Genomic DNA, 27,190 nt, shown 5'->3' with positions numbered 1-27,190 from the left:
GATGTAATATATGATAAGTGCAGAGATTATTCAGTTCATGTTTATGTCACAGTCTTTTACAACCTTGATCCTGATGACCAGATGTTAGGAAGCGTACGAAGTCACCAAAGTTGCATCTTTCTTCATTGTTTTACTGGAGGGACAACGGCTGTCCAGCCGTATTTTGAACTTTTCGATTTTTCGGAGAAAAAAAGCGCGATGGAACTTTCTCATATAACTTTCGATATAGGTTCATTAAAACGGTTCCTTAGAAAAAATAAAATGAACTACGAAATTTTGCAACTGTCGGCGGGTTCTGGATATTTACGGTCAGTGACTTTCAAGGCCTTGATATCCATTATTTCCCAAACAGAGTATTCTATAGCATTACTACTTTATATTCTGAGTTCCACAAGGTCTAACTCGATCGCAAAGGAACGAAAACTCCGACTTTATAATTTTGAAGGTCGGCCGCGCGGACGCCATGTTTTCAGATTTGATGGCTTAGTGTGAACGCATGGAATGATGCCCCCCTATTACTCCCTAAAGCTTTTAAAACATATGCGCAAACAAAGGATTCTGATTTGTTTGTTGATCTCCTGACAATAGAGGAAGTTTGGAGACAAAACTCTGCTTAGTAGGGAAGGAAGGGGGGAAGCTTTCTCGCGCGAGCCAATTGCGGGGTTCGGACGGCTACAAGCGGTTCAGGTGTCCATGTGCTAACATAAGATATTTACAAGATTAAGTGCTTCTGGTTACAATTGGGTCATTCCATTTAATAATTTCTGCTCCCCCTATATAAGAAACTAGCCTTTGATTAAAATTAGCCACCGTAAAGTCAATCAAATATAACTAATCCCATAGATACATGTACGCACCCAGACTGCTTATTTTTTAACTTCGCGGTAACAATTATAAGTTACAGCGGTGTTTGGAAATCTGCATACCGAATCATAAATAATACAAAACAGACCTATGAGTTAAACTTTACATTTGGAATTTGCATCATCATTATCCAAGGAAGGACAACTTCTCCTCATAAAGGCCAACTAGGGCCAAGTCCATTTACTAACTACTCAGATCAAAGTGCATCTTAAATCGTTCTTAATTACTTCATAATGGCGCTTTTCACAAAAGTTGCAACAGATCCACGCAACGCTAAGATGGGGTCTGTGGATGAGTTGAATCAAAATAGGCTCCTCTGGCAAATAATTGATGGTGGCGTACGTTGACTAGTAAAGTTGCAGGAGGCGTCATTCCACTTTCCAGATCGTGAATCCTTTCCGGCATACATAAATGCACATTTCTCATTGTTGTTATAATTGTTCGGTTCTCCAGCTGCCCATGAAGAAAATTGGCTTGTCACAGGAGTATCGTCAATCCAGTAAAACTTATTGTCCGATTTTCTGTAAAGTCCAATCCATACATCCGAGTCTTGCACTGATTTGCTTATGAATTTGTTCTCATCGGCAGATCTGATTTCTGGTAGATATCCCCCGTGGCTCTTGCAAATCCTGCGGGCTTCAGTCCAACTCTGCGTTGGACTGTCGAGGACAAGGTAACATGATCGAGAATAGAGAACCCATCTTTTTTGACAAACCTATTGTTATCAGCGAGAAAGAAGTAAAACCTCCAAGTAGATTGAAATCAACTAGATCAGTACATATTGAGAAATGTGTGGATGATTGAAAAAATAACTTTGAGCCAAGAGGCTTTTGATCCAATCATGAAGATCTTTAGGGCTCTATTTTGTCAGCCCTTCCCACAGATACCTCAAGACTCGCGAATGAACTAAATGTGAAAAAGGACGAAGAAATATGACAACTGTTGCTTAATCTAGAGGTTTCCTTATGATAGAAAATCGTCCACCTTTCCCGTTAAATTGTGAACAACATGCGTGTATTTTAAAAATATGATATAATGATGTACCATCAATGAATCATTATAGCTGTTTTCAACTTATAACAAGGATGGGGGGGGGGGGGGGGGGTAGGCTGTATACACATGTGTTGAGGCGCATTGGTAATTTATCGATTTTCTTTCACATTTCGTATGCTTTTGAGACATCAATTTACGCGTATTCTTTTCTCGCTCTCATTTATTCATCTACTCACCATTATTTTCGCGCTTCAGGTAAACACATCGTCCCCAAAGTGCCATATTCAGTTTATTTGGGTTCTGTTTAAACCCTTTCCGTGCAAGCGTGTTGTTTTTCCTAGATTTCCTCAGTATTTGGTAAGTTTCTGTCTCATTGTACCTTTCTACTTATTTTCCCGTCTTATTCAGTCGTCACCAACACCAACAAAGTTCAAAGAGCCAGGGGACTGTAGTTTAAACTAACTGTCAATAACTGCCTGGTAGGGAACTTAGGCAGTTACGACGGTAACGCCACGGAAGACGTTGACTAAAAAGTAAGTTTCTACTTTTAGTTAGAATTTCAAAAATGGCTGCATGTGTTTATCGTCTCATAGGGTGCCAGACCTCAAACTCAACATAACGCGTAAAAGTAGCGTTGAGTTCCAAATATAAGTTTAAATAATTTGCCGCCGCGGTTTCAGTTCGCAGACAACGCAAAACTGGTGATTTCACGTTGTTGTTTTGCAAAGGACGGCAAAGAAATGTACAAAGTTTTCAACCGCACGTGCTGGGCTATCGTTCTGCCAATTAGATCTATTGTTTTTCCACGTTCTCGTTTCCGTCGCCGTCGTGGTTTGCTTAAATTCACTATTATTAGGGGGACTGTGGTGGAGGGGGAGTCTAAAGAATATTCACAGAGCTTAAGGGGATAATTTTTCGTTACACAAAAGACCTCTAACTCCTTCCCTCCTCGACAGTAGATGGTGACCGTTCCATAAAATTATAAGAGAACATATAATGTTGATTCTGACCTTATGTAACAGCGAGAAAGTCGCTCCTTCGTCGTCAGAAAAATTGTTGTTTTCGTTAACGATGAACATCTCGTGCTTGTTCAGTTCACAAGTTCCTTCGTCTTTCCTCTTTAAGGAAAACTTGAAGTTGGTGGAGGTACACCAGGTGTTTCTGAGACATTGCTGACTGCATGATAACAAACTTCGTGAATCAAACCGTTTAGCAACATATCCTTTCAGCCTCTTATTTTCAAAAAAGGAAAAACGAGCCGAACATTTGGCGTTGTCTTCGGCGGAAAAACGTGCATTACCCAACAGGAATAACAATACAGCTGTCGCCTTCGAAGCCATACCTTGCTCTGTTGCACTATGTAATACTCTTTGCAGCTTGTAATAAAACTTCCTTTACTTCGTAACTAGACTAAAACTTCTGAAACTCATTTCTGGAGTAGCCTTTGGCGAAAACAAGTGCTGTATTTCCCATCAGCATCAACAACACAGCTGCACCTGTTTTCTGTGTAGTCATGACTGTTTGTTAGACGAAACAATCTATTGAAGGTATATCATGCATGGATTATATCCCACCGGTGCACGCCGGGCTGGCGCGCGCTGTGAAGCGGAACTTTGCCGCCCGCTGTTGTTTGAAATTGAACTGCGGAGATACGAATAAAAGTATAAAACAGTTTTCAAAATGACAGTCGAAAATGCTATTTTGAACGCCACTAAGGCTCTGCGTCCACTACGTAATGAAGTCGGTAATTTCTTTTTGTATAAAGAAGAGGTAAAAAGAACACTGTGTGGACCAAAGCTCTTTGAAACGAGCTAAGATGTCACGAATTCCAACGTCAACACTCCCCGAAGGATAATTGAACATGTGGCTAAAGATGCTCTATAGGCGCCTCAGTCCAAGAATGAAGGCCCGAGGCGCTTGGACCTTTACGCTTGGCTTTACTTTCTCTATGCTGCTCAAGGTATATATATATATGTAATTTTTTCAACACTTTCAGAAAGAGAAAGTTTTTATTTTCACTTGCTGCAAAGTATCTTCACTCTTTCATGCATATTAGTTTCAGATTCTCGCGAGTCGTTTAGTTCTTTTTACTTTACAAATATACACAAAATGATAACAGCTGGTTTGGAAGATTTCTATTCAATATGGTAAATATGCCTGTTAAACGAACATACATGTTTGTTATTTTTAGGGATGTCTCATGACAGGCTGTCGCAATGGCGGTTCTTGTTTGTTTTATGAGAAGAACCAAACATTTTCATGTTCCTGAATAAATCCTTGGACTGGAGATGACTGTCAAATAATTGGTAAGATTGCATTTTTTTTTTGTCAAACCTTTAAAACAGGCCAAAGTAATAAGAGTGCTCAATAGAACCGAACATGTAAATAGCCGCTCCTCAAGCAAAATCCAGCTGTCTGGCGCATCTCAGAATAAGACAGAACTCTTTCACTCTCTGGACAAAAAATGAAATAACAACAGCTTTTGAAAAAACTTCATAACGGGAATTGAAAGCGGAATCGGTTCTAAATACAGACTATTTTGTTCCCCTTAAGTCATGATCCGAAAGTTCATTGATATGCTGTCGCCACTAAGTATGAAATACGAGAAAAATGGCTTTTAATGAGGCAAATATACACCCGTGAAAAATTACAGCCAGTGCGATTGATGACTCCGCCTCTTCCTTAGTGTTTTTGATGGTGGCTACATTATCGCCCCTCTGCATACCATTCCTCTGACTATTGAAAAAACGTATTTGCAAGAATATTTTTTAATTGATTATTGTTGAAAACTGTGCAAACTTACACAATCCGGCCGATGAAGACACAAGATTTGAGCTGTCTGTGATCATAATCTAGCATGAGAGAATGTTAATATTCTATCGCTCAAATACGTTACTGCCTCCCATTGTCGCTACAGGGATCTTTGCTAATTTAAAAAAAAAGATTTCAAGAATTAAACTTAGTAAGTCACTTCAACGGATCTGCTTATTTCTTTTGTTATGTTTTGTTTTCTCACAGGCGCAAATTCTGGTAAGGGGAGGTGTATTATAATTTTTTTTTTAATTTTCATCCCACAGGAGAGGCGTTATAAACGTAGATGAGAGGATATTGTAATTGTCAATAGTTGACAAAATGCTATGGTATGCAAAGCATACTTTTCGAACTCAGAGAGTAAAATTCGTAGAGCGAGTACGTGCTGTCGTGTTGCGATGTTGTGTAAAAGGATAGGCAGCCATTAAAGATAAAACAGATCGGAAGAAAACTATTATTACATGTTATTACACTAGCTACAAGGATTTATTGAGCCCGTGCTTGTTAAATACCGCTTTAATTCTGCCGTTTTATCCGATGACGATCAAAATTCTCTCGTTCACCAATGGCAAAAGTGGTTCAAAAACTTCAAAATATTTTCTGACGCAGCTGGCTGCAAAAGCAACAAACAACGCCAATTGTTTCTCCTTACTGGCCCCGCGGCATCTAATATTCAAGACACCTTCTGCGCGTTATCCGATGCCTGAACTGATTAAAAAACGGCCGCACTCTGTCGGCTCAAATTTCGCCAAGAATCATAAGGAAGGTGAGACCATCGCACAAGTCGTTACAGTCTATCAGATAGTAACGATATGCCCATCCAGAAAGTCGTAGAATAAGATTAAGCTCTCTATTTAGAGTTATTAAAAACACGGAAAAGATGGGCTATTTTTTATCGATGTGGCTACACCCTCAGATGCGAATGCTTTCATACAAAAAGCTTTAAAGTGTATTATTTAGAAATAAATATCAATCGAGGTAGAGAGATTAGAAAAGTGATTATTTCAGTACTAGCGGTGCTCTTAAAGAAAGTGGAAAATGCATCAGGAAGAAAATTGTTAGGTTTGAAAATTCTCGTAACTAGAAGGCGCAAAGAAGTGGCTTCAAAGCCGTGATACTCGAATTAAATGATACTATACTCCACTGAAGTGAACTTAAATGTTGTTTTTGAATTTATTCCGCAGTCGCCAACTCATGTGGTGAAGTGGCTCAAATAATGAATAGGAAGCAGTTACTGGCTGGCGAATACTGGCTAAAAGTTGGGAATGTGGAATTACAGGTAAGCAGTGAAAGTAAATAAAGGGTAAAGCACGAATTGAATTTGTACCAGTATTGCAGGTGAAGGTTAAAATAACCAAGCCTTTTAATCCCACCTATGCTTGGCGATGCAAACAAATTAAACTTCAATGTTCTTTCTTTAATAAATAGAGCGCTGGACTGTTGTGCGGGAGGTCGACGGTTCGAGCCCCGGCCGGACCAACACTGAAGGTCTTATAAACGGCTAACGGTGGCCGTGAGTATTGTGTCACTTACAATCACTTGGCCGTGAAAAGTCTGAGAACGAGATCCTCCATCTGCAAAATAAAGGAGGCGGGGGAGGGAGGGGTTTGAGAGCATGAGGTCCTAGGTAAAGGATTAAAAAAAATTGCCATCATGAATATCAATGCTCCATTCCAAATCTTGCTCTTTGTAATCTCATTGGCAAAGACAAAAATATTCCCATCCAAACCTAATCTTAAAGGGGGTTCAGTTCTTTTTCCCTAGTCTAACAAGGGAAACTTTTTAATTTCCACTTTAACTTATCAGACTCTTCCATAACATGAATAAAGGCTGATAGTTTCGAAAGAAACTGTTTGGGGCTGCGTCAGTGGGAGTAACGAAATAATATGGATATATCAACAAAGTTGAAATGGTAAATTGGCCACCGTAACGGTTACAAAAGCTGACGTTTCGAGCGTTAGCCCTTCGTCGGAGCGAATAGAGGAATTGTGGGTTGTGTGTACTTTTAAAGGCAGAAAATGGAGCTACCTTATTGGTGGGAACATGGCAACGAGAAAAACAAGAACAAATTAGTGGAATGAAAAGCGTTCGTTGATCCCTGTGGGATTTAGACTGCCGGCTTGAAAGATGAGCTTTTTTTCAAGATTTTTACGGCTTTCCGTGCTACCTAAGTGTAAGGAAAGACCGCAGATTGCCATATTTTGCTAAGAATGATTAGGTAAATTAAAATGTCTAGCGACTGGTTTCGATGTGTCCATTGTCATTCCTTTCCACGTCTCGAAGGTGTTCTCGGAATCGGTCACCTTGTCTTATGCCTGTTTCACCGATGTATATCTTTTTGCAATAAGTGCAAGTTATGCAATAGTACATTGGCGGAGGTGTACGTTAAGTGATAATAGTTTAATAATAGTAATAGTAATAATAGTTTATCTAACACGTGCCTCTTATTGCGCGTAAAGTGTTTAAGTACTCTGATGAGATATTAGGCATGAGCACAATTCTTTGGAATAATTTTACTTTTCATTCAATTTTTCAATTCTAGAAAAAAAATTATTTTATGCACAAGGTAAACCTCTCAGCCGAGGCACAGATGAAGGAATGGCTTATGCCAATTTTGAGCTTCACAAGTTTTCCAACCTCAACGTCACCCGTATTGGTTTGGATTATGTTCTGGATGACAGTGACTGTGGATTTGCTTGTGTCAATATTCCGTCATGTTTCTCTTTTAACCTGGCCGTACTTTTTCATGATATCAATGGTGAAGTTCTGTGTGAATTGCTTCCATCGGATATCTACAACTACTCTGGACAAGCTCATCCCTAGTCAGAGTCACCATCACTATAGCATCGCAATAAGTTGTAAATACGGAGTGAGGTTATTGTAGAAATAAGGAGAGGGGCTATTTGAGAAAAGACTAAAATAATTTTCGGTATTGGCGGAGAAGGTTAATTTAGACGCACTGACTCCATTTGTAAAGACGACTCATAATCATATTTACTATAATTGTCATGCGAAGGCCACATCTTCCGCGTTTCTTTCCCATTCCTGTATGTTTTTTTAGTCTCCATGTATCAGTTGGCCTTGTCAGAACAATGGGAAATGCGCTGCACAGTACGAGAAGAATAGTTACGTGTGCGCCTGCGAGAATGGATACACTGAGGAACATTGTGAAACGGGTAAGACAGTTAACTAAAGGTGTAATTCTTTTCCACGACCGGAGAATGACTCAGAGCTTAGTTATTTACAGCTTTCCACTTCTTATCGTATATTTCCGAATTCTCCTGTTAACTTACCTAAAAGTTAATTTCGTTTTTCCCTAAGATATTGACGAGTGCAATGCTTCCATCCAGCCCTGTGACGTTATGCAAACTGCCAGAACACTTATGGCTCCTACAGCTGTTCCTATAAAAGTGGATTTATTGGGAATGGAAAAACATGTCAAGGTAAACCCTATTTGTTCTTAATCTAGCGAACTACAAAGAGTCAGTTTGTCAGCTAAACTATAACTATTTCCTCTCCGCGAGTATTGCTTACTTGTATAGGTAATTTCATTATAAATAAGCTTGAGCAACCTGATCAAAAATAATTTCACGTCGAAAGCATTTGGCTTCAGGTGTAAGGCTTTCAAAGACTTATTTAAAGTGCCCCTGAGCTCAAAATTGTCGTACATCATTTTTTTTTTTCATTTTTGTGTTCAGTGTGTCTCCTTCACATACTCTGCCAAATTTCAGTCTAGACCGAGCACCAGAACTATCTTTTTTCGGGCCGTTAAATTCGCGATTTCGCGTCCGCCATTATTCGACCATGTTCCGGAAGTTGATCGCAGGACTCAGAGGAAGTGACGTCAACGGTTCAACGCGAAAATCTCACATGGGAAGATGTCAAGCAAACACAACAGAGTGCTTTACTCTATTCTTACAAAGACTAAACAAAAATTACGAGGCACTGATGAGTAATTCAAAGCTGTAGTAGTCGGGCAGACCATGCTTCAGGTATTTCTCTGCATCGGAGCCTTGCAAATACGTCAGAGCGGAAAAAGCGGATGCGACAGGGACAAGAAAAACCGTCCTCAGTGCAATCTCCATGAAAGGGAAGCTACGAACCTCAACGGGTTTTGTTACCTATACGTGTGAGTTGATCATTATCTGCCTTTAACAACTCTCTGGCAGAATACCTTACATAAAGGAAAGAACTCGGTGAACATTGTAAATAACAATGATAACATAGCCAACTTGAGGAATGAGATTTCTGACCTCAAAAAAACTCACTTATATACCAAATACATGAAAAATATAAATGTGTGCTCCGACTGTTAAAAAATGCTTGCTTCAATATCAGCGAAAGAAGAACAAACAGCTTAAGACACAGAGCGTAGAAACACTTTAAAATGTAGGCTTGCGGCCAAAAGGCCAGGAAAATTATTTTTTTTAAAAATCCTCGCAAAGTATCAACCATCTGACGGCCAAGTCAGCGTGCTATGAAAAGGGTCTCAAACTCATCCCAACACCCGTGACAAACGAATGTAAAATCAGGCCAACTTTGCGAGATTTATTCGCAAGACGAACGCGCCTCCATTACACCTTTCTCGGACAAAATAAAGAACCACTTCCATTTCATATCTAACTGCATGTTACCAGTTCAGTCTTCTATCGCCCTTCAGAGCTACTTGGAAAATCGTGATAACACAACTTGCAGACTGTATCTAAGCCAAAAATTACTTTGTAAAGCAATGAGGTTTTGGCCCTGAAAGAGTTGAAACAAACTCTGCTTTAAACCCCACCGAAGCAGCACAAAAACAGTCATCGTGAATAAGACGAACAAAACAAAAGAGGCCAAAGTGCAATTCGACAACAGAGTTTACTTCAAACCTCTCAAAGCAGCGATAGTAAAAAATAGGCAGGAAAGGGTTAATGAGATAATTGACCTAATGCATCGGAGCAAACACATCGATGGCTTGGAAATGGCTTTCACAAACTCCCAATATCCGCCTTGATACACAATCAGCCATTGCCGAAAACAATTTTATATATCATCCGATCATTTTTTACCGAAGGAAAATTCCTTACGACAAGCAAAAATACAACTTGAAGGAGTTTAGTCAATGGTCCCTCTGCGGTTGAGCGCGTGAGATTAATAAATCAAAATCGCCGCCTAAAAGTTTTAAAGTGGAGTGTCAATGACTCTGGAGAATAGGCTCAGCCACAAGTTTCTCGGCAACTTTTCGGCAACTTTTGAGATTTTTGGCAACTTGTTAGAATTTTGGCAACTTTTAGAATTTTCGGCAACTTTGGGCTTTTTGAGGTTCTTTGAAGCCACTTTCTTCACGTGTTGAGCCCCTTTGGTCAGCTTTCGATACAAGTTTATTCAATTTATTCTAAAATACAATAGTTAGGGCCCCCCATGGGTTGATTTTTGTGATACCTTATTACGAGGTCAGCGGTATCACGTTGCACGTTTCTCAAAATGGCGGACAATTACAGTGACTATTTGTTGATCCAGAGAAATGGTAAAAACCTCTGATATTATCATTGGACTTTGACAAATAAAGTTTTGATAAGAAGCAATGTGCGAATTTTTAATCTTTAACACCCAAAAAAGTACGAAAAGGAGAACAATTTTGGCAACTTTTCGGTCACTTTTCGGCAACTTTTCGGCAACTTTTTGAAAAAAATTACAACTTTCTTGGCAACTTTTAGACACTTATCGGCAAATTTTTTGAGATTCCTCGAAAAATTTTTTGGGGTTGATCGGCAAATTGTGGCTAGGCCTACAAAGCGGGGAATGTATTTGTTTAGCAGTTAGTTTTCTGGGGAAGGAAGGCAAGACTACAAAGCTTTTCGTTGAAGGTGGGGTCACTTTTATACTTTACAGTCCATCGAAAGGGTGACATTCGACAAGGTGGCCGCTTAATACAGGTTCTACTGCATGCTGTCCATTTTGTTTTCTGAGGGGTGCGACGATATCCTACATTGTTAAGTTAACAATTATGTAACTCGAAATAACTGTAATCCAACCCGCCTATAGGGGTGTGTTCACTTTCTTTGATTTGAATATAGTTGAATCAATACACGTACCGCTTGGCGTTCATTATTACCCCTATCCTATCTGTCATCCCTACGGCTAAGCCACGAAGAACGTGACAGGGGTGAGGGGGTGTGAAATCTGTCCTCCATTAGAAGTTAATTTTAGTTCCCATTTTAAATATTGATTCTACAGTTACTGTCACGCGCAAAGGAGACAAAAATGAGGAAAAGACTCAAGTGATCTCTGCATACGAAACTAACCAAATTGTGGCAAACGGTATTATGATACCCATTGAATATGAGTGCACGGGAAAGGTTATGACACGTACTTCAAATGTTCCAGTTTTGATTCTTGTTCGAATAAGTTTAATTTCGGGATCTATGTGCTCCAAAGATTTCGAAAGTTTTCTTGATCGCATTGAGAGTGGCAAAAATTACAAATGCTTATGAATTCTAGATATTGTTTTTGCTGTTGTATTATTATTATTATTATTATTATTATTATTATTATTATATCGCAGAGAAATCAACTGAACGCTACATTCCAATCAGGCAGCACAAGGCGAAAACCGTGACCTGTGAGCCATGGAGTAAAAAATAAATGTGCAGTAACTAATCGTAAAAAGCTTTTCCGTTGTGTCTACGGTCCTCCTTCTAACAGGAATTCAGACTGCCAACTTGAAAGTCCGGGCAATATTCAGCGTGCCCGAGAGCACTGCCCTCTGCATCTTTCATTATCGTTATTAGTATAACTGTTATTATTAAAAACTGGATCATTCGATAATGTAATTCTAAACTTTTTATTGGTTTAGCCATTATGGTATATGAGCCAATATACCATAATCTACAAATATGGTTGTAGTTACGAAAAAAAAAATGGCGGACAATTTGAATCATATTTCCGACGACGAAGAGTCAGAATGGCTGGCAAATCTACATCCAAGATTATTAGATGAATCGAACGAAGAAAAGCAGCTAGACGACCTGGAAAATTCTTCATTTATTGAAAAAACAGCAACACGACAACGCGCCAATTCCATTCCGCCTCGCACACTTCTGTCACGCACTCCCCATAGATAAATATCCGCGAAATTCGCCCGCACTGAAATAACAGTTTGGCGTGTAGGATATTAAATAACTTATCAGACGTTTTGTTCTGTAGTATCGCTGAGTATCTTTACTCGTTATTTGTATTTTGACTCACCCTACCACAGGCAGCCCAAGCTCACTTCTGGAAAAACGGACGTTACTCTTACTGTGTTGCGCAACGTTTTATATTTATAAAGGTTTGTATGGGATGTTATCGGTTTGCCTTAAAAGAAAGATAAAAATGTCTTGTTTTGAAATAAAATGGACTTACCTTATTGCCTTGTTGTTTTCTTTGTCGATTACTAGCGTCTCAGGCTATTTTGAAGCGTTTTCGGCGAGTTAGCGATAAGACTTATTGAACATTCCACTATCTGTCTGCATGATGACAGAACATTGTTGAACCTAATCTGATTGGCCAGTAGGTGGCCATTATTACGAAAAGGTGTTATCAACCATCTGTAACAATATTAAGAGGTGCATATCGTTAAAAATGTGTAACCTTCACTCATTCATTCATGTATATTTTAATTTCTGTCAACCATGACCAAATCAGACAAGAGCATTAAAAATCTTAAACCATAGAAGTCATGATGGTTATTGAAAATCAATTACATGGCCTATTTTGATGCTCAATCGAATTGAAAAAATTTTTTTTTTTTTTTTTTTTAACTATGGAGACATAATATTGATATCAGACACTATTCATCTGAAAATATACCTCAAAAGTGGGTATCCTCCATCACCTATTAGATGATGATCACGGGGAAATTTGTTCGCTGAAGTTGCAAACAGTTCTGAATTTCTCAAGACTCTCGAGTCATGTACCGAGCCAGGCCAGCCTGCCAAGACATCTGTTAGCACCATGTTGTTGTCGCACACAATCTGTGAAGGCATGGGAAATTTGCAAATTAATTTTATTTATTTTATTATGTTTTATATATTTATGCAAATTTTACAACACTCATTAATAAATAGTATCCCACAAAAAAAATATTAGTTTATATTTTTCATCTATGTCAGACTATTAAACAAAATTTCACCTGCAACTGCAGAGCGTAAAACTTCTTTCTACAGTTGAAAGATTCTCGATCCACAGTAGGTGCCTTGATCTTTATGAATGTTCCATCCACTGCACCTTAATATTGAACAACAATGAAGCTATTGTCTTTTTTTTCTATTTCGCTCTCTTTGGTAGTTTTATTTACAAAATGAAAGTAACCGATTAATTTATTTTTGAGATAATAAACATATCTAAAGAGGACTTTATCATTACGGGCAAGTAAACCCTCGTATATTCAATTTTTCTTTTAAGATCAATGAATTTAAAATTAAGCTCAATTTAAAATTTGAACTCTAAAAAGTTTAAAATTCCATGTTTGTATGATCTGAAAATGACATGAGAAACTGTACTGATAGGTGGCTTCTAACAAAACGAAAATAACCGTTTTAAAGTTTGCCATTTTAACATTCCTGTCACGACAAAAGCACTGGGCACTGGGCACTGGGCACTGGGCACTGGGCACTGGGCACTGGGCACTGGGCACTGGGCACTGGGCACTGGGCACTGGGCACTGGGCACTGAACACTGGGCACTTACCTATTGTTCCTGGCATCCCTTCATCCTCAAAATTTTGGGCAATCTCTCGCATTTCATTCACTAAAAACAACACAAGAATAGCTATTTCAAGTTATATGTCACAGGATATCTATAATGAATTCCTAAATTACTCATGACCGAAGAAAAGGGAAGCGATCGCAAGAAAACGAGGGATTACACATACATAGCAATTAAAGGTTTTTTAATGCGATCGATTTTTTTTTCTAACTTGCTTCGAATGAATACATTAACTATACAAATACGTGATTTTTGTTGCCATCATCCAAACTTGATATGTTTATGTAAAGTATAAAAACATTTTCTCACCATTTGGCCATTTTATGTAGTGCTGGCGCATCGACAAAAGAGCAGAGTTAACCACAGGTGGCCCAAGCTCTGTCACAGGCTCTTTCACAGTGAATAATTAAAAAGTTTGTATAGTGGTTTAGTTGGACTTGCTTTTAAGCTCCGTAAATGTAAAGTTGTGTGAAATAATCAAAGAAATAAAGTCGTACCTTCGTAGAGAGTAGTCTGTGTTGTTCTCCTCGCAATTTGATGCCGTTTTGATGTGTTTCAGTTTGACGCCCTAAATTACCGTGCATAAAATACGGGAAGGTCGGAAACTTTTGTTGACACAAGCTCGCCAAAATCGCTCAAAAACAACACTTAAATACTTTCCCTCGAATCAAAACTCGGCAGCACGAAAGCCAAATAGTTGACCTTTAAGTTGACTGAAAAAAATCCCAAAAAAGTCGGTTTGTCAAGCAACCAATCCAGCGAGAATTTCAAATTAACGGCCGTTCGGAATTCTTCTAATGCGTGGAAGAAACTTCTTGTGCAGCTGAGAGACCGTTAATGCGCGGTCAACCTGGAACCTAGTCAAATCTCTCTCAACGGGTCCTCCCCATAGTCTTCTAATACCAACTCTTCATACATACTAAAGTACCCCGGGTAAACTCATCGACTTGACTAGATCGTCGATAGTGTCCATTTTCACTGTTTTCAATTGATTTTTACGAATATCCTCTTACCCGGATAAGAGGATATTTGAGAATAAAGCTGAAACACATCAAAACGGCCTCAAATCGCGAGGACAACAACACAGACTACTCTCTACGAAAGTAAGACTTTATTTCTTTGATTATTTCACATAACTTTACATTTACGGAGCTCAAAAGCAAGTCCAACTAAACCACTATACAAACTCTTTAATTATTCACTGTGAAAGAACCTGTGACAGAGCTTGGGCCACCTGTGAGTTAGCTCTTCGCAGGACTCTGCCGCAACTGCTCATCGTGATGTTGAATCGATCTGCCACTTGTCGCGTTGTTTCACTGGCGTTTGTAAAAGTTGTTTTCCTGGCGGGATAGGGACCCTGCCAAATGGGTTTCCTGCATTAATGACACCGGACGCTAAAATTTCTCGCGTGAGTAACTCACAAGTGTTACGAGTTAAACGAAAGTGGTTTTTAAACTCATCGCCAAAATAGGACGGAACTTTAACTTCAAAGTAGCCTTGTATACGGTTCAGACAAGAGGTCAGAAACGTCTAATTCATCCAATATGGCCAACAAAATGCCTTGTTGCGCTATTTTGTTTACCTCCTCGACTGTTGGCAGATTGTCTGCTAAGATGTTACCGTAGTAACAAAGGAAGTCAACCGCTTGAAGCCCTTAGTGGGGGCTTACATTTCTGTTCGGATCGCTGCTGAAGGTTTACGACCCGCTTACCCTGTTCCATCCGGGAGGAAAATGCATTACCATTGACAGGGAATTCTCCAACTGGAGGGTTTAATGTAAATGGTAAGCACCCCTGATCTATTGATAGTTTATTCTCGACTGTCATTCGGTCAATTTTCGTGAAATTTGGATATATAATGAACCTCAAAAGGACAAAAGGATGTCCCGGATTTTCGATTTCATCCTTATTTCTTGAGATATAGCCTCTACTTTGAAAACTTCGCTCAAAAGCGCTACTTTGAAGTTGATAGGATAGCTAAAAAATAACGAAGTGTTCAAATAAAAATTTCAGACACGTTTTTCCAGATCAACCTGTGTAGGTCACGTTCCGATAAAATAGAGACGTGTTTGTTAAAATGCGTCGTCAAACAAACATAAATCGTAATATGTCTCGGCATGAAAGAATAAACTCCAACTCTGTTCAATCATAAAATTAGATTAAATATCCGAAATCAGGGTTTATTAAACTTTAAGAAAATGTTTATTTTTACAGGGATAGCGCGCATTATATCTCGGTTTGAATGAAAACGCAGATTTTCCTTCTTTCGTTTATAGTGGCCTTCAAAGTAACTTGCGTGCATTTAAGTTGATCAGCTAAGACGTAGATAAGACTGTTTTTCATTATTTGGAGTTACAAAAAATGAGGCAAGTTCTTTTAATTAAGTTAATCAAAATTTAGAACGCACAAAGGCTACGTGCGTTATGCATAATATTCCCTTCCTTTAATTATAGCTTGTTTCACCTCTATATTTAGCTACGAAAGCACCTGCCTTATTCCCACCTAATAAAAGCAAAAAAATTTAGAAAATAAGAGTTTTTTAGCACTTGTAGCAGTTGGCTCTCTCTCTAAAGCTGAACATTTTATGCTGGACTTTGCACCCAATATCTCAGTTTGAATGAAAACGCTGATTAAAGAACTTGCGCGCATTTACGTTAATCAGCCATGACGTAGATAAAATTTTTTTTCATCATCTTGAGTTACAAAAAATGAGGCAAGTTTTATTAATTAAGTTAAAAAAGAACGGAGAACGCACTAAGGCTATGTGCGCTTTGTGCATTATTCCCTTCCCGTAATTTCAGCTTGTTTCATTTTTATAGTTAGACACAAAAGCACCTGCCTCATTTCAACCAAATAAAGGTAAAACATTTTAGAAAACAATCATTGTTTTCAGCATTTAATAGTTAACTATCTCTAGAGATGAGGATGTTATGTTGGATTTCGCACCAAAATGTTAGTTGAAAAAAAAATCATATATTGAAGAATCACTTTTTATCATGAACGTGACTTTCTTTTTGATAACCGATTTATCCTAAGGCGTGCAGTAAATAATTTATAACGTTAATGTTAATGCTTTGGGTCGCAGAAACAAATAAAGGATCGTCTCTTTCGACACGATGACAAAGAAATCAACTAGAAACACAGAATTCGTCCATTTCATAGGTTTACGCGGAAAGTTAACAAATATTCGTCTATCAGGTTACCATCTGGCTTCTCCCTTAATCCAACCTCGATAAGAACTGGCCAATCGTGTTGTACTGTTTCAACGCTTATAAAACTTACGTCACTTTGTTCGTGCCTAGTATGTTTAGAAATGGCGATCAAGGAAAGTTTCTTCCTCTTCCTCTTTCAAGGAATCGCCATTATTTCCGCGAGAGAAGAGTCTACGCTTTCTCGTTCAGCGTTATTCACCACCCAGGAGAACAAGCGACTTGCTGGTCATGCTGTCAAACGATTTCAATCTCCCAATCAAATATCATGCAGCCTTTCGTGCCTCAGAAACTCCTGGTGTACTTCTACAAACTTCGAGGAACCAACTGAAAAGGACGAGAAAGGAACTTGTGAACTGAACAAGCATGGGATCCTCGACGGAAATTCTCAGTTTTATGATCAAGAAAGCTTTACTTTCTCTATGGTGCTCAAGGTAAAGTTTTTCTATTGTTTTTCTCTTGGTTTTTTTTTTTTTTTTTTTTTTTTTTTTAATACGTACAAAAAGAAAAACAGTTGTCATTTTCATTTCTAAGAGAGCTTCTCAATTACATGCATAGTAGTTTGAAATTTCCGAGAGTTATTGAGTGTTTGCTCCTTATCTCTTAATTCTGTCAAGTTCGAGTACCCGCAAAACGACCGCAGCTGATTTGGAAGATTTCTACTCAGTAAGGTAAATATGCCTGTTAAACGACCATACATGCTTGTTATTTTTAGGGATGTCTCGTGTCAGGTTGTGGTAATGGCGGTTCTTGTTTGTTTCATGAGAAGAACCAAACATTTTCATGTTCCTGCATACATCCTTGGACTGGAGATGACTGTCGAATAATTGGTAAGATTGCAATTCTTTTCTTTAATTAAACCTTTAGAACAGGGAAAAGTAATAAGAGTGCTCAATGGAGCCGAAAATGTAAATAACCGCTCCTTAAGCAATATCCAGCTGGCTGGCGCATCTAAGAATATGACAGAACTCTTTCACTCTCTGGAAAAAAAATGAAATAACAACAGCTTTTGAAAAAACTTCATAACAGGAATTGAAAGCGGAATTGGTTCCCCATACAGACTCTTTTCTTTTCTCTTAAGACATGATCCGAAAGTTCATTAGTATGCCGTCGCCACTCAGTCTGAAATGAATTAATTAACCTTTCTATATAGCGCAAATTAACATGACTGTGTAGATGATCAAATGCGCTTCACAATACTGTGTGGGGGACTTTACCAGATTGCCAGTGGCAATTTACAGTCAATGCGAGGAAGTGGGTTTTAAAGTGCTACTACGACAAAAGTTTTTGTTTTTGTTTCCGGGTTATGTTAACATAAATCTTTTCTATATGTTCAAAATTATACAAATAGCGAAAAACTGAAACGATACTTGCGTACGGGGGCTGGAAATTTCCCACTGAAAAGTGCGTAGTTACCATCCGCCATTACAAAGTTCGCAAAACAATAGCCCCCGAGATCTCCGTAAAGTTGTCTTGCGTTTGACCACGTGATTTATGCGCTGCTACGTAGAAACATCAACCAAAATATTCGCATTTGGGAAAAGCTTGTGTGTTTAGAGCCGTTTATAAGACGTTTAAGATGTCATCTCTGTCGGATTCCTCTTCCTGCACATCTGAAAGTGATCAAGAAAGTTTTATAGTTGACGAAGTGATTGAGGAATTTTCTGAGTTTGCGCCGTGCGACGACAGTTACGAACCTCTTGCCACCGAGGAAGAAGCCGCGGTCTACAACGAAAGCGTTCACCGCGAAGAAGAAGATGAACAATTGTTTCAGCGAAGATATTCGGGAGAGGTGCCAGCGAATGAATGGTATGGTATTATCATGGAATGTAGATTTATATTTTTATTTTCCAATTTCAAACAACCGTCGTAAAATCGTTGCTATGTGATTAACTGTAGTCCTGATTTTATGCGATAGTTTTATTAAAGCGGTCAGACAAGTAATGATTTTATACAGACGTATTTTTCTTTCGTTTGACAAATTTTTCAAATTATTTTGCAGGTGTTCGTGCTCGAACTGCTCTGTCAGCCGTGTGACAAAAGCGGAGGAGTGCATTTGCTGTAAAGAGATAGATCGCTGCCAAGAGGTCATGGAAGAAGCCATTAGAGACCAGAACGTATGCATAACCCTCCATCCAGGGTTTGAAAGCGTCTGCTTAAACCGCCACGTATTGGAAGTGGCTGCACTGGGCCTAAAAACACGAGCTGGAAAGTCGTACACAACTGTTCGTGGGCAAAGCAACAAAAGTGATGATGAGTAAGTTGGGGTATTGTTGACTTTGTATCGGAACGATCGAACCTTACATAGCGTTGAATAATTGATACATCTAAGCTTATCGCCGTGGACTGATCTCATAGAATCACATTTTTCATTTTCTAAATGGCTTTATTGGCCCCACTGCTTATTTTTAAAAGGATTATTTATTCATCTCCATCCAGTCCTTCCTTGAATGAACAGTGATGATATTTCCCTCACTAGATTCCTGAGGTCTGTGGCCTATCACCAATTTACAAGACTGCTGTGGAGTTATATTGGTAGTTCCAAGCGATACCCCTTACCCTGTTGTGCTTACAATAAAATCAGGAAACAATTTCCGAGTCAAAATGGCCATTACCGTGGATTCGAAGATGAAGAAAATGAATAATAAATGGACATTTTGCTCTTGAAGAGTGTCATGTGTCATTAAACTTCCTTGTTCGTCAGTGTCTCCAGTATCCTCTTCTGGTATTTTCGCCAGAAGGAGATAATGGAGGGGATCAAAAGGTGCCTTTGGTGATAATAGTATGTCGGCTCATGGTAAGCCAATATACCCATGTGCGTAAATACCAGTAGTACCTTTCGGATGGATGCCCCAGCACAGAGCACTGCAAAACTTAATAGCAGGTTACCTGCTGGAAACATTCCTAGCAGGTCTGGTTGACTCTTCCAGACTTTTGTCTGGCCACAGTTACTGCAGAAACTTTCCACGGTTAATAAGGTACCTGTCTTAAAAATAAAGAAAGTTTAGGTTTGGGAAGAAGCACAAGTAGCAGAACTGAAACAAAATAAGAAGTTTGGAAAAGAGAAACAATTCCCTTCGGTTCCTCTTGAATGGTTTTTTCCTTGTAGGTCCAACCTGTAAAAAATGATTGAAAGGAAATACTCATTTAATCATAGCATCTGAAATAATAAAATAACACTAACAAAATGATCATCATTTTTATTGTTTTTCTCAGGGTGTTGCCCGTTTTTTCAACTTTTTGTAAACCTGGCTAATTGTGGATTTGGTTTTTGATCTCACATACATTCTGAAAAATGCCTTTTTGTAATAATTCTGTTCATTGCACACATGACAACTTTGAGCCCTCAAGCTATCTAGCCCACCCAAGTGGTAGAGTGGACAAACCGAACACTTAGGACTGGGACTTCCAGTCTATGGGCTGGCTATGCCTCTTTGTTTTTTTTCCAATTCTTATCTGATTAAATTAAAAAAACATATTTCATGTATTCTTGTGCTGAAATAGATCCTCTCATACTGGATTTAGTTTTAAGCCTAAATCACTTCCCAAAGGATAGTTAGAGCTCAGATGGGAATGCAGTAGATTCTGCATCTTTGTACCTTGGGTTCTGATGAGTCTTCACTGAGTCATCATCTTCCTTCAGTTTTTTATATGCATTTTCGATTTCTTCACGACTTCATATAGGGTCTTTATCACCCGCAAACAGTAACTGAATTTATAGAATGTAGAAATCAGACTAAGTTCAATTTTGGTCGTTTTAAAAGACTCGCGTGTAACTCAAAATTTGCTGATTTCTTGGAGGGAACTTTGGAGAACTGTGAAATCTCAAAGTAACAGCAAGGTAATATCTCAAAAAATAGAGAACTGGATTTCTATGTAGCTTCACTTTTTCTACATTTTACGCTTGAGTGGGAAGGTCTGGGAATTGGGGAATTGACTTCACGTCCACCCAGCGCAAATGCCCATTTTTCGCAAACGCCCGTTTTACTGTAACTATGAGAAGAAAGCAGAAAAGTATGAAAACACATGCAACAATATGGGAAGTCTAAATAGTCGGAGCATTCATTACACGAATATTGAACAACGATGCCAGAAAAAAATCATGTCACAGGTAAGTGAGGAAACAAATGTTATGGTGATAAGCACAGCACAAATACATTGTAATTTCACTCACCGATCGTCGACTCCGCTTTGAGAGTGTTTCAAACGATTTTTTCCAAATAGTTGGAAACGTCCTCTTCTTCAACCTTTCTTTTCATGCCTTTCATCGGAAAAGCAAGCGTAAAAAAATCCCTTGTGAAATGCTAGGAGCACACTGCAAATTTTCCCACTGGCTTGAAATCCTTCCGATGAATAGACACGAACCTTTTCCACTTTAGTCTAACGCTACCCGAATCAGGAGAATTATGAATAGAGATCCCCAATTCATCGTTCTTTATGTTTCCACAGTCCTGAACAACACAACGTGGGAGGAGCAGGGTTTGGGGAAGCAGGGTTGGTGTAGTGGTGAGAGCGCTCGCCTTCCACCGCTGTGTCCCGGGTTCGATTCCCGGACCCGATGTCATATGTAGATTGAGTTTGTTGGTTCTCTACTCTGCCCCGAGAGGTTTTTGCCCGGGTACTGCGGTTTTCCCCTCTCCTCAAAAACCACCATTATTTGAATTTATTTAGTTTCAGTTTAGTTGTTGCTCGGAGATATTAGCACTTGCGTGCTACCTTGAAATTCGAGGATAAATAATGTTATTATTATTATTATTATTATTATTATTATTATTATATAATGTCTACCAGGCATACTTTCGTTTTAGTCAAAAATAGCGAAGAAAGAACCTCTCAAAGCTTCCAAAAATATCTCGTCCTGAATGCGAAATTAGCCACGTTTGTGTACCTTGTTTTGCCGTGTTGATGTTTCTATTTCACATCTCGCCCCAACTCCTTCAAATACTACTCCCAGTCATTTTCTGAATCGAGTAATGGTGGCAGGATATTTACGAAAATTGTAGTGCAAATAAACACACTTCCAGATCATATTTCGACTCCAAACTTGGCACGGTAAGTCACTTTTACATATATTTTCGAAATATGTAATAAAAAACGAAACCCCAAATTTAATCGTAGTGACACTTTAATGAGGCAACTACATACCCGTTAAAATCATTTCGTGCTTGATGTTCGCTTCATCAGTGTAACTAATGGCGACTACCTTATCGCCTCTGTACATACTCTTTCTCTAACAATTAAAAAGAAAGTCTATTCAATCATATTTTTTAAGTTGATTTGTGTTGAAAACTGTGCTAACTTACGTGATTCGACCGATGAAGACGCAAGATTCAAGCAGTCTGTAATCATAATCTAGCGAGACAGATTGTAAATATTCGATCGCTCAAATACGTTACAGCCTCCCGTTGTCGCTACGAGGATCTTTGTTAATTCTAAAACAAGATTAGCATTGTTTTGTTTTGTTTCTCGCTCGCGCAAATTTCGGTGAGAGGAGGTATAATTGAATTTTATTTTTGAGAATTTAACTTTTATCCCATAGAAGAGGGATTGTATATGTATAACGGAGGGCTTTGTAATAGTTAATGGTTGACAAAATGCTAAACACAAATCATGCTTTTCCAACAAAGAGTAAAATTCGTAGAGCGAGCGTATGCCGTCGTGTTGTGATATTGTGTAAGAAGGATGGGCATGCAGCCATTAAAAATGAAAACCGATCGGAAGGAAACTATTATTACACGTTTTTACACTGGCGACGAGGATTAATCGAACTCATGGCCGAATTGTTAAATACCGCTTTAATTCCGCCGTTTGATCCTATGACGATCAAAATTCTCTCGCTAAATAATGGCAAAAGTGGTTCAAAAGCTTAAACATATTCTCCGACGCAGCTGGTTGCAAAAAGCGATAAACAACGCTCATTCTTTCTCCTTGCTGACCCCCAAGTTACCGCGGTATCTAATATTCAAGATGCCTTATGCGCGTTATCCAATGCAGAAGCTGATTAAAAAACGGCCGCGGAATGTTGAGTCATTGAATATTTCCCTCCACGAGAGAAGACCCCATTTTGTGGGCTCAAATTTCGCCAATAAAAAAAGAAAAACACGAGGAAGCGAGACCATCACTCAATTTGTTACGATCTAGGAAAATAATAAGTAGCTATACTCTACGATAGGCCCATCTAGAACGTCGTAGAATAAGATTAAGCTGTCCATGTATTGTTATTAAAAAAAGAAAAGATAATCAATTTTCTTTTAATTTATTGATGTGGCTATACCCTCAGATGGGAATACTTTCCTCCAAAAAAGCTTTAAAGTGCAAAGATTTAGAAATAGAAACCGCTCGAAATGGAGAGATTAGAAAATAGGTTATTCCAATATTAAAGGTGCTCTTAAGGAGATTGTATAATGAATCGAGAAGAAATTTCTTGGGTTCGAAAATTCCCGTAGAAGGCACCAAAAAGTGGCCTTAAAGCCATGATACTCGAATTAAATGATACTATACTTCATTGAGAAGGGTGAACTTAAATGCTGTTGTTGGATTTATCCCACGGTCGCCAACTCATGTGGTGAAGTTGCTAAAATAATAAATAACAAGCAGTTACTGGATGGCGAATACTGGCTAAAAATTGGGGAAATTGAATTTCAGGTAAGCAATGAAAGTAAAAAAGGGCAAAGCATGATTCGAATTTCTAACAGTATTGCGGGTGAAAGCTAAGATAACTAAGCCTTTTACCCAGCTTATGCTTGGCAATGCAAACAAATTAAAACCTTGTTCTTCTTTCTTTAATAGGTTTACTGCCACATGGCTGACAACAACCAACACTGGACTCTTATCGCTCGATTCTCAAACAGCGATGGCAAGAATTGGATGCGTGACGATGGGAGATGGTGGTATGACCAGCAAATTGCTATTGGAACAACAAACAACCCCTCTATGAATAATGATATGATTTCACCAACCTTTTGGTTAGTCCGCGGTAGCGAATTAAAGATTACGCGCAGTGACGACTCCAGCCACACCCCTTTGTTACAGACCTCAGGTAATTGTTTGAGTGGCCAAACATTTCGATCTAAAATCACAAGTTACGGTGACTTTAGAAATGGCAGTGGTTGGGCCATTGATCAGTGTCTTGGAAACTGTACGGCTCAATATGGAGGACTGTACAATTCAACAGATGCGTTTCAACAGGCTAATTGCAGTGGACACATCCAAAGTGCCGACAAGATCGGCTTCTGGTGTGACTGGAGTACTGGTGATGGATCAGTGATGATGATTGGTGGAGGAGGAGAGGAATGTGATCGTGCAGATCATGGGATTGGAATCACAGAAGCTAACGATGCCTCTTTTGATGATGAGGGATGCAGTGAACAAGACTTTGGTTATGGTGTTGGTCGTGGTAATCGCATTTCAATCAATCTGCTATCCCAGTCCTACTCATTGAACCTATGGATCCGTTAAACACAGTGTTACAGTATTTTCCAAATCGACAGAAAAATACAACTCGTACTATCTCAGCTATTTTATTGACTAACGTAATAACTACGGAGCGATATCAATAACCAGTACAATAACTATCCACTTACTTACGGAGCGATATTAATACCAATACAATAACTACCCTCTAACTTGGAGCTCTCTATAAATATTACAGCTTCAATCTCAGTGCACTAATTCACAACTCACGGTCCACTTGAAACTCTTGTAACTTGTCGACGTCCACAATACTTTCTCCTACGTAGCGTTCCACACGGCTGACGATTTCAACACTAATTCCTCTGGGCTCTTCGCAACAGCAGTACTTACTCACTAAAAGGGCCTCACTTCAACTGATCGCGACTCCTCGCATATCTTCTACAAAAGTTCCAGAATGTTCTTGAGATCTGTAATACTGCTACTTTTAGTAACATTACACTACTATTACGTCACAACGAAAATCTGCACACTAACGTTTCTTGAAAGCTCTATCAAGAGTACTCGCTCAGTTAGCATGATTAAACGTTCTAGAAACTTCTTTATTCTATTTTTAGTAACTACGTTACGCCACGCTTTTTAAAGAAATATGGGCGCTCTCCATAGTACACAGTTAGATCGTTACTTTTTAAACTTAGTTTAAGAAGAACTTTGCAGAGGATGATGTTATTCATTTAATGTCGCACTGTGATCCAAGTTAGATGAACATTTTAAAATGGTCAGTAATAGCGCATCTTTTTCCTCTCACAGCAGAGATAAAATGACTTGACCAGCACCCCAGCAACAATACTAAGATCATTAAACATCTTCAGCTTCTCATTGTCAATAAATTAATTGCCATCAGGATTTTTCTGGGAAAATCAAATTAAATAGAATCAGTTTAAGTCAGACTCAAAACTCATCGATCTTTCGAGGAAATGTGAAGTATTCATTGATGATTCTTTAGTAGTATCAGATATAAAATATGCAATACGTGTTTAATGTTTTAACTGAATATTCATCAAGAAATTTTTGAGACTTCGTCAAGCCTTCCATAAGTTTCGATCAAAAATCACAAGTTTTGGCGACTTTAGATAAATAATAAATAAATGCATGGGTAAAGCATTTACTACTCACTTCTCAACAATTGCAGGCAAGCTGAGAAATTTGTTGCCTGACATGCCTTTTGACATCGCTAACCTGAGTAACGTTATAAAAAAATGTCAAGTCACTTTTTCTTATTCAAGTGTTTTTGGCATGAGCTCTGATCTATTGATAGTTTAATCGCGGCTGTTATTCGGTCAATTTTCGTGAAATTTGGATGTATAATAAACCTAAAAGGATGTTCCGGATTTTCGATTTTTGCTTTACTTCTTGAGATATAGCCTCTACTTTGAAAAAAATTGGATATATCAACAAAGTTGAAATGGTAAATTGGCCACCGTAATGATTACAAAAGCTGACGTTTCGAGCGCTAGCCATTCGTCGGAGTGAATAGAGGAATTGTGGGTTAAATGTACTTTTAAAGGCAGAAAATGGAGCTACGTTATTGGTAGGAGCATGGCGACGAGAAAAACAGGAATAAATTAGAAGAAGGAAAAGCGTTCGTTGATCCCTGTGGGATTTAGACTGCCGGTTTGAAAGATGAGCTTTTGTTCAAGATTATACGGCTTTCCGTGCCACCTAAGTGCAAGGAAAGACCGCAGATTGCCATATGTTGCTTAGAATGATTAGGTACTTTGAAAACTTCGCTCAAAAGCGCTACTTTCAAGTTAAAAGGATGGCTAAAAAATAACGAGGTGTTAAAATAAAAATATTATACTCGTTTTTTCAGATCAACACGTGTAGGTCACGTTCCGATAAGATAGAAGCGTGTTTGTTAAAATGCGTCGTCAAAAAAACATATGTTGTAAAATGTCTCGGCATGAAAGAATAAGCTTCAACTCTGTTCAGTCATAAAATTAGATTAAATATCCGAAATCAGTGTATATTGAGCTTTAAGAAAATGTTTATTTTTACTGGGATAGCGCGCATTATATCTCGGTTGGATTGAAAACGCTGATTTTCCTTCTTTCATTTATAGTGGCCTTCAAAGTAACTTCCGCGCATTTAAGTTGATCAGCTAGGACGTAGATAAGATTGCTTTTCATTATTTCGAGTTACAAAAACTGAGGCAAGTTCTATTAATTAAGTTAAACAAAATTAAGAACACACAAAGGCTACGTGCGTTATGTATATTATTCCCTTTTTGTATTTACAGCTTGTTTCACTTCTATATTTAGCTACGGAAGCACCTGCCTTATTCCAACCAAATAAAGGCCAAAAAATGTTAGAAAATAACAGTTGTTTACCGCTTTTAGAAGTTGGCTCTCTCTAGAGCTTAACATGTTACGCTGGATTTCGCACCCAATATCTGAGTTTGAATGAAAACTGTGATTTTCCTTCTTTCAGTCATATCGGCCTTTTAAGTAATTTGCGCGCATTTAAGTTAATCAGTCACGACGTAGATAGAATTATTCTTCATTATCTTGAGTTACAAAAAATGAGGCAATTTCTATTAATTAAGTTAAAAAAAAACTCAGAACGCACTAAGGCTACGCGCGCTTTGTATATTGTATATTATTCCCTTCCAGTAATTTCAGCTTGTTTCATTTTTACATTTAGATACAAAAGCACCTGCCTCATTTCAACCGAATAAAGGAAAGACATTGTAGAAAACAACAATTGTTTTCCGCTTTTAGCAGTTAACTATCTCTAGAGATGAAGATCTTATGTTGGATTTCGTACCCAAATGTTGGTTGAAAAAAAAATCCATATATTGAAGAATCACTTTTTATCATGAACGTGAGTTTACTTTTGATAACCGATTTATCCTAAGGCGTGCAGTAAATAATTTATAACGCCGATTCATTTTAAATGTTAATGCTTTGGGTCGCAGAAACAAATGTGTGCAGTAGTCCTCTTATGTTTGTTAAATTAAGGCGCACAATCTTAATGTTGAGTCGTTCAACTAACTAAAAGTGTTAGGGAACGAAAAGTCTGTCTTTTTACGAACGTGACTTTATTTTTGATAACTGATTTATCCTAAGGCGTACAGTAAATGATTTGTTATGCTGATTTACTTAAAATATTAATGCT

General features: G+C 38.4%; 2 protein-coding genes across 3 annotated transcripts; one reads left to right on the top strand and one right to left on the bottom strand.

Annotated features, from left to right (window-relative positions):
* Window positions 1-728: 728 nt before the first annotated feature.
* Window positions 729-3,367, bottom strand: LOC148740088 (C-type lectin domain family 4 member K-like). The gene is made up of 2 exons (XM_088748154.1): window positions 2,868-3,367; window positions 729-1,579 (listed from the first exon to the last, which is right to left on the bottom strand). The coding sequence occupies exons 1-2, from the start codon at window positions 3,195-3,197 to the stop codon at window positions 1,166-1,168; spliced, it is 744 nt and encodes a 247-aa protein (XP_088604280.1). The 5' UTR covers window positions 3,198-3,367; the 3' UTR covers window positions 729-1,165.
* Window positions 3,368-15,060: 11,693 nt separating this feature from the next.
* LOC111346094 (uncharacterized) lies at window positions 15,061-26,895 on the top strand. 2 transcript variants are annotated; one of them, XM_088748149.1, is made up of 7 exons: window positions 15,061-15,178; window positions 16,214-16,253; window positions 16,748-17,037; window positions 17,319-17,433; window positions 18,148-18,412; window positions 18,606-18,860; window positions 19,083-20,041. In XM_088748149.1, exons 1-7 carry the CDS (start codon window positions 15,176-15,178, stop codon window positions 19,246-19,248), a joined length of 1,134 nt encoding a protein of 377 aa, XP_088604275.1. In that variant the 5' UTR covers window positions 15,061-15,175; the 3' UTR covers window positions 19,249-20,041. The 2 variants fall into 2 exon arrangements, with proteins under 2 accessions (XP_088604275.1, XP_088604276.1); XM_088748150.1 differs by lacking the exons at window positions 15,061-15,178; window positions 16,214-16,253; window positions 18,148-18,412; window positions 18,606-18,860; window positions 19,083-20,041 and adding exons at window positions 23,155-23,248; window positions 23,393-26,895 and having other exon boundaries at window positions 16,290-17,037; window positions 17,319-17,443.
* The last annotated feature ends 295 nt before the right edge of the window (window positions 26,896-27,190 follow it).

The sequence above is a fragment of the Stylophora pistillata genome, chromosome 2 (assembly GCF_964205215.1).
Source record: "Stylophora pistillata chromosome 2, jaStyPist1.2, whole genome shotgun sequence".
In the NCBI taxonomy this organism is placed as follows: Eukaryota; Metazoa; Cnidaria; class Anthozoa; order Scleractinia; family Pocilloporidae; genus Stylophora; species Stylophora pistillata.
Note: the sequence above shows the minus strand (reverse complement) of the source record. Positions and strands in the feature narration are given on the sequence as shown.

Coding starts and splice junctions, on each gene's coding strand:
- LOC148740088 (XM_088748154.1), bottom strand. CDS start 3,197: ATGGCTTCGAAGGCGACAGCTGTATTGTTATTCCTGTTGGGTAATGCA. Junction 1,580..2,867: donor CTTTCTCGCTGTTACATAAG/GTCAGAATCAAC, acceptor TGATAACAATAG/GTTTGTCAAAAAAGATGGGT.
- LOC111346094 (XM_088748150.1), top strand. CDS start 16,708: ATGGCGATCAAGGAAAGTTTCTTCCTCTTCCTCTTTCAAGGAATCGCC. Junction 17,444..23,154: donor CGAATAATTGGTAAGATTGC/AATTCTTTTCTT, acceptor TTATCCCACGGT/CGCCAACTCATGTGGTGAAG. Junction 23,249..23,392: donor TTGGGGAAATTGAATTTCAG/GTAAGCAATGAA, acceptor TTTCTTTAATAG/GTTTACTGCCACATGGCTGA.